Genomic DNA, 14,398 nt, shown 5'->3' on the forward strand with positions numbered 1-14,398 from the left:
CTCCATGTGGACAGCTCAGGAGGAAGGCCCTGTCCACATGTCGTTGGGGGCCCCTGAGGAGGTGGGCGTGGAAGGCCTGGGGGGTGGCCTTGTCTGGATAAGAGCAACAGCTCACGACATGGGCTCACGTCACTGTGGAAACGCCTACCGTTCAGCTCAATGGAAACTGCTGGAAACTTCTGCACGGCATGTCCCAGGGAGCAGCCATCGCACCTGGCACCGCTGCCTCCAGTGCTGGGGGTCCAGGGCGGAGTGGAGACCGCCGAGGGGACAGTCTGTCAGCCACCAGGTGGGGAAGGACACGCGCCGCAGCCAAGGCCTGGACTTGAAGTGCTGGAAGCTGCAGTCGGCCCATCGCCCGTTCCTGGAGGGGCTGGAGGGGCCCGCACGCGCGCGGCACACCTGGACAACGAGCTTTCCAGGTTCCCACCGAGGGGGAGCCCTGGGCACTCCGTGCACAACGAGGACTCACGTCTCACAACAGCCCTGTGCCCCCAAAGGCAGACAAGGCCATGCCTTCCTCACTGGCTTCGGCAACAGAACTGCAAACCAAGAGACCACCACCAGGCAGCTTGTAAAAAGTTGGCTTTATTTGTCTCTTATTCACCTCATCTCAGTTATGCCGCTTGGGCGTCCACAGTGACAGTCCCCTGGAAGTCGGGGTCAGCCCGCCTCCGTGACCAGTGACTGCGGGTCAGGCGCCCGAGCCGTGCATGGTCAGAGGCTGCAGCTGGGCTGCGGGAGTCAGATCTCCCCGTGGGACTGGGTCGGACAAGGCCGCGTGTGGTGTGGAGGGTGCCCTGGCCGAGGGGGGACGGGCTAAGGCCCATCCTGGCTCTGCTGTCCACTCGCCAGGTGGTGCTGGGCAAGTCCCCTCGTCCCTCGGTCGGTCTGTTCCCCGGGCAGCACAGCCAGTCAGTCTCGGAGCCCCTCGGACTCGGATGGGCGCCAAACTTGCCGCCTCTACCGGCTCTGTGCCTGCTGCTGGTGGGGTCTGGTCTCCAAGGGGCAGTACGCACCCGGGGGCTCCCTCCAGGGAGCACCCCTCAGGCTGCAGCACCTAACTCTGCTGGTCCCCAAGAGGGGCTTCCCTAAAGGCCTTTGAGAAGGTGGTAATTCCTAAGATCTAGGGCACCTATTATTGCAAACAGAATTTGTCTCAGACATAATTGCCTTTTCATATCAAACATGGGAGAAAGTTAGCAGAAAACCAATGTCTGCCCGTGATGTCCCCGTGGATCTGCTGGGCGGTTCTGGTGACAGTGGGGATCAGAGGCATCCCGTCATTTACTTCACTTGGGTTTGGTCCTAAGTACAGTAAAAATGTTCTAAAGAAATACAAATGGCAAGTCTTCAGCCTAGAAGGTAGTGTGTGGGGCCGGCCACAGCTCTTCCCCTCTTGGGGGTGGGTGGCGGGGACGCAGCACGGAGAGCAAGTTCAGTGATGCCCAGGGCAACTGGGCCGCTGGCAGCCCAGGGTCCTCCGCACAACGGACCGAGCTCAGCCCGGTGCGGCTGCAGAGCTGTGGCTCACAGCCCGGCTCCACCACTGAGGACACCAGGTCAGCCAACCGAAAGACGCACAGATGGGCCAGAAGGGTCTTCTGGAAATTCCTCTCTTTAGTTTAGAAGAAACTGTGTCCTAAAGCACTAATTTCAAAAGGGAAAATGATTGTCTTCCAGAGAAACCGTTTTAAACCAGATGTTCCGGCTGGACTGTGACGGGCACGCGCCGGTGAGCCGCCATCAGGCACCAGAAAAGCCTATTGCCGGGGGCCCGCCCTCCTGCCCCCTGAGACAGAGACGTTTCAACAATATTTGTGCTTCTAACCAACAAGATGCTCCCTTCGAGCGGGGCAGCCGAGACTGCTGCGGTCGCCAGCAACACTGAGAAGGTGCAAAGGCTAGCGCAGAAGTGGCGTGGACACCGGGGCCGCTGGCAGCCCAGCCCCGCCTCTGGCAGCCCAGCCCCGCCTCTGGCGGTCAGCTGACCAAGACCCCACTTCTACAGCTCCGCCGCCAATGCCAGAGCAAAAAGCAGAATTTTAAACTGGAAAATTTCTAGCATTTTACAAAGTGGAATGAAAAGAATATGGAACTCAAACACACGACTGAACCGAAGTCCTTGCGCCTCAGCAGCGCCTGAGACGAGCTCCTGCAGCGCGGCTCCCCCGTCCCCTCTCGGCCGTGGTGGGGCACGCCGCCTCTGCTGGGTCTGGAAGCCACAGCTCAGAAGAGCAGGGCCCCCATGCTGCCGACCTCGCTCTGCTCCTTCACGAAGATCTCGAAGTACTGGTAGATGATGGTGACGGCCAGCAGGATCCCGGTGCCAGACCCGATGGCACCCAAGAAGTCAGCCAGAACCGAGAGGGCGCCGATGCACAGCCCGCCGAAGGCCGCGGCCGTGGGGATGTACCTGGGGAGGGGCACGCATCAGCCACAGGCCGCCCGGAGTCCTCGGGCCTGACCCAGGCTGCGGGAGCAGCTGTGCAGCAACCCGCTTACCTCTGCCTGAGGACCCCGACCCCCTCAGGGTCACTCCATGACCCCGTCGGGTTTCGTCTGCTCAGGCAGCCTAACGGTCTAGACTAGGGCTTGCTGTCTAGTAAGTTTGCACACAAGTCACTGGCAGCGACTCAAATAGGACCAGTCCAGATTGAGACGCTGGAAACGTCACAAAAGCTTTTGAAGACGGGAACATAAAATGTCTCCTCGTGACTTTTCGTTGTATTTCTTCTGAACAGCACTATAAATCTAAAATTCTTAAAGGAACGAACGCAACGGCCCACCCCCTCTGTTCAGTTCAGTTCAGTCGCTCAGTCGTGTCCGACTCTTGGCGACTCCACGAACCGCAGCACAAAATGGCCCGGCATTTGCCACACTGACTTCCTGCGGCTGAGGCAGGCGAGCCGTGGTCCCCGAGACGGACCCGGCCCTGACTGCGGACCTCGACCCTGGAGGCAGCTCTACAGGAAGCCAGTCACACCCGTGCGAGCGCTTGTTCACGTGCGGAGGGAGAGCGAGCTGAAATAAGGCGGCTTAAGGGTCTAAGGCGCTCACTATGGCCCACCCTGCCGCCCACGGGGCAGCCCCATGAGGGGAGAGGCCTGCAGACTGCCGCAGCCTCCTCACCCTCCCGCCTCTGAGTGCAGCCCCCTCGCCCTGCCCGGGGGTCGCGGCCTCCAGCACGGGCCTTCCACACGCTGGCCCCTCACAGTGGCCTCCACCGGCCTCTCTGACCTCACCTGCACTGGGACGCCCCCGAGACGCCCGACCCCCCACGCTCCTCCTGGAGTGCCCCACAGAACCCTGCCAGAAAACCCGCCCTCTCGGTCAGCACCCTCACCGCAGCGTCCACCACAAGCCCCGGCCTCCCCGCCTGGGCTGCCCCTCCGCAGGGAGGGGCTGAGGCACTGAGCTGACCCCCGGCCCCCGGCAGCCTCAGCGTCGGCGCTCACCGGTTGAGCTCGTGGACCATGGACGTCTCCCGGTGGCCCCTCATCACCATCTGCTGCTCCTTCAGCTGCTTTGCGACCTGCGTGGCGCCCCCCCGGGAGGACGTGAGTGAGTCCGAGCTCAGGGCCCCCCCGGGAGGACGTGAGTGAGTCCGAGCTCAGGGCCCCCCCAGGAGGACGTGAGTCCACACCCAGGGCCCCCCCGGGAGGACGTGAGTCCGCGCCCAGGGCCCCCCCGGGGGGACGTGAGTCCGAGCCCAGGGCCCCCCCGGGGGGACGTGAGTCCGAGCCCAGGGCCCCCCCGGGGGGACGTGAGTCCGAGCCCAGGGCCCCCCCGGGGGGACGTGAGTCCGAGCCCAGGGCCCCCCCGGGGGGACGTGAGTCCAAGCCCAGGCAGACACTCGGCACGCCATGAGGCGCAGGTGCCCCCAGCACCCGCATGCGCTGTGAAGCCGCCGCCCAGGAGGCGGAACGGAAAACCTAGCTCACCCTGCCTGCTGCTTCCCAGACAAGCACGGGTTCATCTACCCGGGGTCTGGCCACGGTCGCTAACGCTTTGGAACTGGCCCTAGCAAGGACTAACTGCTGTGTGTGTTCAGAGGCCCACCCCAGGAGGAGGGCCAAGCCGAGCCCCCTCGCTCCAGCCACAGGCGAGGACGCTGGTTCTGCGTCAACACCTCCCAGAGACTGCAACTGTTACTCACGTCCTTGGCGGAGGAGCCCGAGACCTCGATCCACGTCTTGGAGAAGAAGGCACAGGAGCCCAGCATGAACACAATGTACACCACGGCGTGGACGGGGTCTTCCAAGACAGAGCCGAACGACTCGGGCGGGGACAGGTAGTAGCAGAGGCCCCCCACGGGGTAGGCCCGCGCCGGCCCGCCGGAGGAGGTGTCCTGGGGGGATTTCAGGGAGCGGTGAGCGCCGCTCGTCACCCCACCTCAGCACAGAAACAGTTCTGAGCAGGGGCCCGCGGGGCAGCTGTCCCACCCCAAAGAAACGGCACTGAACCGGTGCCAGGCACAGCCAGAAAGCATCTCAGGGTAACCGGCACTGGCCGTGAGCGAGGCACACGGGCGCCAGCATGGCCCAGCTGGAGCCTCATTCATGTGTTCACACTCCTGGGGCGGCCGCACTTACAGACCAGGTGCCCAGCAGGCTGACCAGCAGGTTGCCGCTGAAGCGGGCGGACAGCATCTGGGAGATGACGTACAGGTTGGACACGAGGGCGGACTGCAGGATGATGGGGATGTTGGACGTGTAGAAGAGCTTGATGGGGTAGGTGTTGTACTGGCCCCGGTAGCGCGCCGACTTGATGGGCAGGTCGACGCGGAAGCCCTGAGGAGCCAGGCAGAGGAGAGGTCCTCACCGCGCGCTCGAGCCCCACGCAGGGCTCAGACCCGGGCCTCCACGCCCCACACTCAGCAGCACATGCACAGAAGAGCCCAGAAAAGCTGCCTAAAAGGCACCCGAGCACAGCAGTGTTTCTGTCAGAAAACAAAGCCCACTGCACTACAGGTGCACCAACGTGGAACACACGAAGCGCCATCAGCGGGTGGCCAGCGCCCTCCCGGCTTCCACGGCAGCCCCGGACGAGCCCCACGCCCACAGCGCCCTTGTCGGATGCCCTGCTTCCACGGCAGCCCCGGACGAGCCCCACGCCCACAGCGCCCTTCTTGGATGCTCACTCACTGCAGAGAAGCTAAGCTTCTCTACTTTTCTATGAACACAACCTGTCCCTCTGAAACCCTTCGAAAATGAAAAAGGTTTCCTTTGCGTGTGTGTGTGTTTTTTTTTAAAAAAACAATCTCCCAGTGCCTAGAACGGAGTTCAGAATATTTAAAACAAAACCTCAACAATCAAACCCCAAGACCCTGAGGAGCCAGCTTGCATTAACCGCATCACCTAACGGAGCAGCCGTGCTCAGCCCTCAGCACGCGTGTGTCAGGACAGAGCGGCTGACCACCTACGGCAGAGCGACAGGCAGCCGAGTCTCCTGTCCAGAGTCGCGCAGACTCACAGCGCACGCGTGGACCGCTCTCGTGAGGACAGGCAACCGCGCCTACAGCCACCCGCAAGCCTGGGCGAGCGGCAGCAAGGGCTCAGACTGCGCCGACTCTCACTTCTCTTGAATTAAGACCCTGAGACGTCAGCTCTGCCTCAGCCTGTCAGTTCAGGCAGGGTCCCGTGAGTCCACGGAGCGCCCTCCATCAGATGCCAGCTGCTCGCTTCACTGCGATGCGATGGTTCACGCCACCCCGGGGGTGTGGGCACGGGAAATGCAGACCCTCCTGCCTCCCCAGGGCTGGCTCTGAACCCACCTGGAAATAGATGACCACCGCGAAGACGAAGATGGTGGCGATGAGGTTCATGAGGTTGGGGAGGTTCTGGCGGTAGAAGGCCTCCCGCAGGGCTCGGACCTTGTCGGTGCGGGTGGCCAGCAGGTGGAAGAGTGCGATGATGGCGCCCTCAAACTCCATTCCTGTCACGGGCAAAGGCAGAGGGAGCTCAGGGCAGCCCTGAGCAGCCTGGAGGCCGGAACTGAGAACGGGGCCAGCTCCGGGGCACAAGGAGCTGCTCTGGGAACCACAGCGGGGCCTCAGCCCTCGTCTCTGTTCTGCAGACCCCCCTGCAGCGGGGCTGGCCTTCCGTTTGAATTAACTGATCTCACTTCTGCAGCGTGAGAGTCAAGGAACATCAGGCGTGTGGGGCACCAGGTTTCCCTGGTGGCTCTGCCAGCAAAGAGTCAGCCTGCAACGCAGGAGACAAGGGTTCCATCCCTGGGTAGAGAAAGTGCCATCCAGAAGTGGCAGCCTGCGCCAGGATTCTTGCCTGGTGAATACCATGGGCAGAGGAGCCTGGCGGGTTACAGTCCATGGGGTTACAAAGAGGCAGACATGACTGAGTGACTAACACTTTCAACGTCTGAATGGCTGTGTCTGTGGAGCTCCGGTTTAAGCGGTCCTGCCTGAGGGGCTCAGAGCTGCCCACCCCACGCCCCTGGGGGCTCCCTGGCAGCACAGCACCCAGCTGTGGTCAAGCTGTCCAGACAAGGCAGGCTCAGGCGCCCTGCTCCTCACCCCAAAGCCAAGCCAGGGGGACGACGCATGTGCCCACTCACGGCTGGTTGCTGTTGGCACTCAGGGCCCCCACGAGCGTCCGCGGGGGCAGGCCAGCAGCAGAGCCAGGAAGAGCGCCAAGGAACAGAGCACGCCCACCAGCGGCTCAAGGGAAAGAGCACGAGCGGCCTCCACTGGTGTGGGGACCTATTTCAGTCTAACGACAAGATTATGTGGATTCTGGAGGCCAGGGGTTGTCTCCGGCACTTACTTGACAGAAAACAGTCAAACATGTGCAAACGTTTGCTTCTCCTGGGCCTCTCCTGAGTGAATAGCGCATTTAGTGATGAAGAAACCTTTCCTAGTAAGTCACACTTCCCTGAACGTTCAGAGCTTTTGCTTGAACACGCCCTCGGGAGCCTTGCATTCACCGTGCACCTGCTGCGAGCCTAGGCCCCGTAAGCTCCTGTTATTCGTCATTTAATCCTGGCAGCCAACGGCGTGGCCAGGATCTGAGCTCAGCTTGCGAGCGCCCACATCCCTGCCTCTTTTACAAAGCTGCCCCTTGCAGAGGCTGGAAGCAACTGGGTGTCCACCGGGGAAGCCCTGCTGGAGAGCTGCCCCGCCTGGGCAGTGACGGCCAGGCTGTGCTAAGCGAGGCGGGGCTGGCTGTCCCGGAGGGGCCAGCGTTTGCAGCGTGCTCTCCAGGATAACCACGCCACGGACACATCGGTGTCAGCAGAAACCCGTGTCTTCAGAACCTTCACAGACACACGCACAGACCAATCAGAAGCGATGCAGCTAAGACCGACCTTCTTCCTTGAAACGGGGGCGTGCGTGCTGCTCACCGAACCCCGCCCACGGGCGCCTCTCCCCTGAAGCGGGGGCACGCGGGTGCTATTCACTGAACCCCACCCACGGGCGCCTCTCCCCTGAAACGGGGGCGCGCGTGCTGCTCACCGAAGCCCGCCCGCGGGCGCCGGGGCCTCACCTCGGCCGGTGTTGACGGTGGTGGGGCTGAACGCCTTCCAGACGATGGTCTCGCAGATGTTCGTGGCGATGAACAGGGAGATCCCAGAGCCCAGGCCGTAGCCCTTCTGCAGCAGTTCGTCGAGAAGCAGAACAATCAGGCCCGCCACAAAGAGCTGTCGGTATTAAGAAATAAAAAGGTGCAGAAACCTAGAGAGACTGCCTGAGTGCTCCCCACAGCCTGGTTCTGCCCCTCCTTGGGAGCTGGCTTCTCCATGGGAGCCCCTGAAGGCAGAGGGCACGCCCGCCGCTGGGGGCTCCTCTGTGAACTCAGAAGCGAGCACAGGGCCCGGGCTCTTCTCAGGAAGCTTCTCTCAGCCTGCCTCAGCTCTGCTGTCTGGCGGGGGCGGGCGTGAGGGAGCCTCGGCCGCGGGGCCGGCCCAGGGTACCTGTATGGTGATGAGCAGGCAGACTCCGGCGCCCATCTCGGACGGGTCCCCATACATCCCCGTCATCACGTACACGATGGACTGCCCGATGGTGATGGTCATGCCGAACACTGTGGACGAGAGGAGAGCTGCGTGCCCGGGGCCAGCACACCGCCCTGGAGGACACGGCGACCAGATGCCAGCTCCACGCCAGGAGCACAAAGGTGAGGCCCACAGACCCTGCCCCCGGGGAGCTCGGCCACACCGACAAAGCGAGAGCAACGCTCGGTGACTCAAGCTCGGGACAGAGCTCGTGGGCGCTCTCAGTTCCGCCTCCTGCTCCACGCATCTCCTTTCAGCGACAGGCAGGGGGAAAGGCCTGAAGCATCACCACCCAGCTTCTTAGGACAGACGCGAACGCAACTCAGGGACGTCCGCAGCCTGCACGCCACGCTGCGGCCATCACCTGGGGCCCAGGTTCCAGGAGCACTCACCCAGGTCACCAGGCAGGCTCGCGCTTCAGGGCACCGAACACAGACTCGGCGATCGGGCGAGCCTTCCCAGTTCGTATTGAATGCATTATTTAAGGAAAAACCCATCATGCCGCCAACCTACTCGGCCTGCTCCCCTGCCGCACAGCTCTCCCGGAGCTCTCCAAAAGGAGGCTTTCCTTTTTACGGGCAGTCTTGTGTCCTGTATCATTCACTCCATTCCACCGGGATGTACAACGGAACCCACACGTTTTCGCTGGATTCCACGGTGCTGCACGGATCTTACAGTATGGGACTGGGATTCAACTCCAGCTTTTCGGCTCAGTTTGCCGCCCCCGCCAAAATATATACATTCTACTCCAAAGTGCCTGTGGTATACAGTCCCTTTCTGACTTTTTAAAAGTGCTCAATAAGACCAAAGTCTTAAGGCAGAAAAAAATGTTTTTATAAAGTCCAAGACCAAAGAGAAAACAGCCGATCTATAGTTCTGAAAGATAACGCACACATATATTCTAAAATCCTGGTTTGTGTCTGAAACTGACAAGCGTCAACTACATTAATCTTTTGTGCTCAGCTCTTTAACCTACTAACTTAAGATCTTAAAACCCGCTGGTGTGGAAGGAAACACGGCTGGGCAGGAAAGTGTAATGATTGTTTCCTGATTAATACCTGTCAATCCACAGTCCGGCTTAACCTGGTTAACTGTGATGACTGGTCATTGTTACGAGTGCCGCTTATGATATGCTACTGGGAAGATGCCATTCTCCCCACTTTTACAGGTGAAGAAACTGGGGCACGAGCTGCATCTAACTGCCCAGAGTCACACAGCTGGCACACGGCAGAGCTAAGCCGAGAGGACCACCACTCCTCTAAAGTGAACCCTCTTAAACTCCCACAAGGAGAAATACCACCCTGCCGGCTACTGCCACTGGCTAGGCACTCACTGGTCTTTCACACACAGTAGTCAAATGGACTCTTACCAGGCTCCGCTCTAAGCGGGAAGGACAGGGCGATGGTGGGGGGGTGGGCCCTCCAGCCTTGGGCAGCGGCGCCCTTCCTCTGCCCACTCCAGCCCCTCCCAAGGGCCCTCTTGCTGACACAGGCCACACAGGGCTGGAGGGCCGAGGGGATTACAGCAACGATGCCCCCACTCCTGCAAAGACAGCCAACCCCGCCCCCCAAAAAACCCCAAGCCAATTGTTGATGACCCAAACTTTGTAGCAAATTCAAATTCTCAACTATAGACATCTGAACATCATTTACAATCCCACTTACGCTTTTGGGCTCCGTTGAAGAGGGCTCGGTCTTTCGGGGTGTCACCAACCTCAATTATCTTGGCGCCAGCCAAGAGCTGCATGATGAGGCCGGAGGTGACAATGGGCGAGATGCCCAGCTCCATCAGCGTGCCTTAGAAAGGGGGACAAAACACAGCCGACGTCAGTGTGGAGAAGCAAGACGCTGGTAAGAAAATGACCGCACACAGCTGGACTGTGTGCCCCAGCAGAAGCCCCACACACTTCAGTCTGCCCTCAACATTCAAGTCAGAGAGAAGCCCCCAAATATCAGCAGTGAGAGGGCAAGTCAGCTCATTCTGTTTAGTCCACCAGGTACCATTCTGTTTAGCAAGTCACATGGCACTTAAACGGACTGCTACATTTAAATTCACGAAAGCAGATTCACGCTGGTTGTACAGAGAAGATAAGTTTGTCTCCTCATCAGTTAACAAAAAAGGGTGACGTTAGAATACTTCCCAGCGTCTGGCGATGAGGGCCATACCACTGTCTCTAGTTTCGAGTAACCCTCTACTTCCATCACACTAGAACAAGCTATGCTTCCAACTGGTCTAGAAGTTAATTTGAACCATATTTTTAAAATGAGTTAATCAAAAGCAGTATCAGCATAAACATTCAAGATCCCCCCTCACCCCAAACAGGTAACTGCTCAGAGTATACAGTACATCGTCTGTGCGTTCATTTCTTTGGACACATACATGTAACCCGTAGATACGGACAAGACACAGCGGAGAAACAAATTACACATTCTAAAGAATGTTATCAAAACAGGAGAGAGAGAGAGACATGGCATCATTTCAGCCGCTTAAAAGGCAGTCTAGTCTTCCCACGTTTTAGAAACCCCCACCACGTCGACTTGTCTTTTCGTTGCAGGCTTTGTACCGCATACAAAGCAGTTCTGAGCAGGGTGACGGGCCTGGTGCTGAAGCCAGCACTCACTAGGGCTGTTCTCCGCACGGCATGCGAACACTCTCTAACACTCTGGACTCCATGTGAAGCCAAGCCTGTAAGGTAGCTGCAGGCGGCCACTCGAGCCCGCGCAGCGTGGGGTGCAGGGGTCAGCCTACCTCTGTTGGAGGCGAGGATCACTCTCATCCAATAGAAAGGGTCAGCTGAATCTGAAGACATGATTCCAAACAGGGGGATCTGGAAGCAAGCAGAGAGGAGCCAGGCACGTGCTTCCGGCCCCCGTGCCCCGCCTGGGCCCCGGACGGCGGCCCCAGGCCCGGCTTACCTGGCAGCACACCAGGAAGATGAAGAGCGTGATGGCGGTCCAGAGCACCTTCTCCTTGAACTGGATCTGCAGCGGGGCAGAGCGGGCCAGGACGGCGGGTCACCTCCAGAGCAGAGCGAGCCCAGCCGGCGAGGCGCCGCCACAAGCAGCGCGACAGTGGGCTCTGCCCAGGCGCCCTGCTCAGCTCACAGGAGAGCAACCGCGGACGCGCCCCGCCACGCACCAAACGCGAGTGTGCGTGCGTGTGTGCTCAGCCACACCCAGCTGTGTGGCCCCATGGAATGTAGCCCTCCAGGCTCCTCTGGCCATGGAGTCTCCCAGCCAAGAAGACTGGAGTAGGTCGCCATTTCCTCCTCCAGGGGATCTTCCCGACCCGGGGGTCGAACCCACGTCTCCTGCGTTGCAGGCGGACTCTTTGCCACAGAGCCACCGGGGAAGGCTTTCTGTACATAAGGCACGGATGCAAAGAGACCGGCACAGGCGTCACCCCAGTCAATCTTCACACAGCGTAACGTCACCCTTGCTTTTACAAGAAAACTGAAGCTTAGAAAAATGGACTTCCCCGGTGGCTCAGACAGTAACGTGTCTGCCTACAATGCGGGAGACCCGGGTTCCATCCCTGGGTCGGGAAGATCTGCTGGAGAAGGGAATGGCAACCCACTCCAGCACTCTTGCCTGGAAAATCCCATGGACGGAGGAGCCTGGTGGACTACAGTCCGTGGGGTCGCAAAGTGACCTCACTCGCGGATCTCACAGGTGTCATGGATTTGAGTACAAAGCCTGCGCTCTTAACGGTCAACAGTGAACAGTGTACGATCTGACCCACAGTCAAAGAATGCTGCAACAGAAAGAGGTTCCTAAACCAGACCCACCCTCACGGCACAGGAGCATCACTTCTCACTTGACAGGGTTTTGTAATGGACAAAATCTCGCTGTGCTGGAGTCAACTAATCTGCAACCCGTGTTTGTGTAATCTCCAGCATTCCCCATGAATCAAGGGCAAACCGCTGTTATATACACCGGAGGAGGACGGAGAACCGCATATTCAACCGACTCACTAACTACTGGCAGCGGCTGTTTAACGAGAGTTCTCACCTCTCCTCCGGTGTGTAAGTAGGATAGGTGACTACTCAGAATCATTTTACAGGTGACTGAGAAGCGTCACTGGGGAGACGCCCTGCCCAAGCCCCCTCTGCTCTGAACCCTAAGTGTCTTCATAGCACCTGCAGGCCGCACAGCAAGGATGAACGGCTTTAAAGGCTTAGAAAACACAGGCGCTGTTCTGTGGGCTGAGAATCTTAACACGGAAACACCTTGTGAGTGAAGGTAGTAAGTGAACAAAACCGTGTTCTTTAAGGACACCTTTTAAGCTTTGTTCTAAGTGAGCATGGAGCCGGGGTCACAGCTCTGCGGCCAGCTCAGGGCTACAGCGCCTCTGCGCTGCCCACGGTGGGCAGGGCTCAACGGGACAACCGCACCACGGTGGGGAGACTGGACGCTGAGACGCCCCACGCGCAGCTGGGGGCGTCCGCGGAGCTCTTCCTCTTGAGAATGCTCCCTGCACCCCTTCCCACCAGGAAATCAGGAGGCAGCCAAGGAAAGCAACACCCTGCCAGGCTGACCGGTCGTATAACGAGCTAGAAGTGATCCTTTACGGGGAGGGACGCTGGACAAGTTTTACAGGACTCCTCATTCTTAAATAACCAAGTCTCCTCTCCTGGAAGCAGCCAAACTCAGCAGCAAAACACCAAGAAACTGTCTGTCCCAGTTTTGCCTCCCTGCGTCTGGAGCTCATTCTCCTGGCAGAATCCTCTCAACCTCTTCCCTACCCCAAAGCAATTTGCTAATCTGACTGGCTCCCTGCCCACCCTTTCTGTTCTATCAATACCGAACGCCCTCCCACCACTGGTCTTCTCTGCCTTAGCAGACTCCATACTTGTGCCATCAGAATTCCTTTCCTTTCCTTCAAGGACACGTCTATTCTTCCTTCAAGGCTGCCATCAGACACAATGTCTTCCAGAGCTAATCCCTTCTGGAGCCACTGCCGTACCTTGCACAAATTTCTACGGCTCTCCCACCTCACTCAGTTACACACAAGGCCAAGGTCACACATGAAGAGGCTGTGTGAGGGTGGATCCCAGGCGAGCCTGCCTCCAGAGCCAGGCCCTTTCTACTGTGCTGGGGACACGCGCGCGCGCACACACACACACACCTTTGCATACCAGCCCGTCAAAGCCAGCACATCCGTGGAGGAGACGCAAAGAAGGTGAGGACAGAAACATATTCCTACTAATTCTCCGTAAGAACCCTTCTGAAGCTGTTCTTCCTTGTTTAACGGCTTCGCTTACACTGGCAACTCTCACTGTTTGGGCCTGAAGCTGTGCACGTGCAAAAATTCTCGATAAAGAGTCAACAGAGCTCTACATTTCTCTCTTCCCATGTTTTAATGAACCTGCTGTAAAGACACGGGTCACAATACGCCCTCATTCTCAGTTCAGTGAGGGCACACGAAAAGGCACAGACTCAGTTACACACAGTAAAATTACTGCTCTCAGTTCCTCGCAGCAGCTGAACAGAAAGCGCATCTCCAGGAAAGAGGACAGCCGGCGACCCGCTCCCTGGAGCGGGCGGAGGGACAGGAGCTCGAACCGGAGGCTGAGGCTCTCGAGGCCTTCCCCTCAGGCCAGGGTCCTCGGCGGGGCGGCGCAACCCCCCGGTTCGGGCCACCCGAGGAACGTCCACAGAGCACGCTCCAACCGAAGCCCGGCGCGGCTCGGGGGAAAGCACGCCGCCCGGACCAGACTCGGGGGAAGGGGCGTCCACTCGGCGCGCCGGGGCCGCTCCACCGCCCTCCCCGAGCCTTGCTCCAACTCACCTTCCGCTCCGGCTTCTGAATTTCGGGCAGGATGACACAGAAGGGCTTGATGACTTCCAGGAACTTGACTTTCGGGGGAGAGACAAGAGGGGAGTCAGGGCTGGGGGGCGCCGCGCCGCCCCGGGGAGCAGGGGCGAGGGGCCGGGCGGGCTTCCCTGCCAGGGGAGCGGGGTCGCGCCCGCGCCCGTCTTGCCCCGAGGGACTCACTCCCCATGGCGGCGGCTGCTCGGCTCCAGGTCGCAGTCCAGCTCCGCCGCGCTCCGAGTGCCGCTCCGCTGCCGCCGGGCCTGCTCTGGAGCGCCGCGCCTCGCCGAGAGACACGTCAGTGCTAGCGCCGCGGCGGCCGCTTCCGCTTCCTGCCACGCGCCGCGCCCGCGCGCACCGCCCGCGCCGAGACCACAACTCCCGGCGTGCAGCGGGGCCGCGCGGCCTGTCGGGAGTGAGGCCGGACGGGCGGGGCGAGGCGCGGAGCCCGCCGGGAAGGGGGCGTGCGCCTGCGCAGTTGGACCCGCGTGTCGGGACCCGGAAGACGCTCCCCACGCCGGCTTGTCGCCCCACGCTTCAGGGCCGCGGTGGTCGGTCTCGCGGGGGTAGC

At 60.0% G+C, this 14,398-nt stretch overlaps 1 protein-coding gene across 1 annotated transcript; it reads right to left on the minus strand.

Moving 5' to 3' along the window:
* Positions 1 to 586: 586 nt before the first annotated feature.
* On the minus strand, positions 587 to 14,116 carry SEC61A1 (SEC61 translocon subunit alpha 1). Its single transcript, XM_068982581.1, has 12 exons — positions 14,011 to 14,116; positions 13,804 to 13,871; positions 10,929 to 10,994; positions 10,762 to 10,840; positions 9,678 to 9,809; positions 7,933 to 8,042; positions 7,506 to 7,659; positions 5,777 to 5,937; positions 4,596 to 4,793; positions 4,160 to 4,351; positions 3,459 to 3,535; positions 587 to 2,416 (listed from the first exon to the last, which is right to left on the minus strand). The coding sequence occupies exons 1-12, from the start codon at positions 14,015 to 14,017 to the stop codon at positions 2,230 to 2,232; spliced, it is 1,431 nt and encodes a 476-aa protein (XP_068838682.1). The 5' UTR covers positions 14,018 to 14,116; the 3' UTR covers positions 587 to 2,229.
* Between the last annotated feature and the right edge of the window lie 282 nt (positions 14,117 to 14,398).

Source organism: Capricornis sumatraensis, chromosome 10, assembly GCF_032405125.1.
Source record: "Capricornis sumatraensis isolate serow.1 chromosome 10, serow.2, whole genome shotgun sequence".
In the NCBI taxonomy this organism is placed as follows: Eukaryota; Metazoa; Chordata; class Mammalia; order Artiodactyla; family Bovidae; genus Capricornis; species Capricornis sumatraensis.

Excerpts from the sequence above, each read along its gene's own strand:
- SEC61A1 (XM_068982581.1), bottom strand. Across the intron at positions 4,352-4,595 it reads GCCTGCTGGGCACCTGGTCT|GACACCTCCTCCGGCGGGCC; the intron begins GTAAGTGCGGCC and ends AAATCCCCCCAG. Across the intron at positions 2,417-3,458 it reads ATGGTCCACGAGCTCAACCG|GTACATCCCCACGGCCGCGG; the intron begins GTGAGCGCCGAC and ends GCCCCTCCCCAG.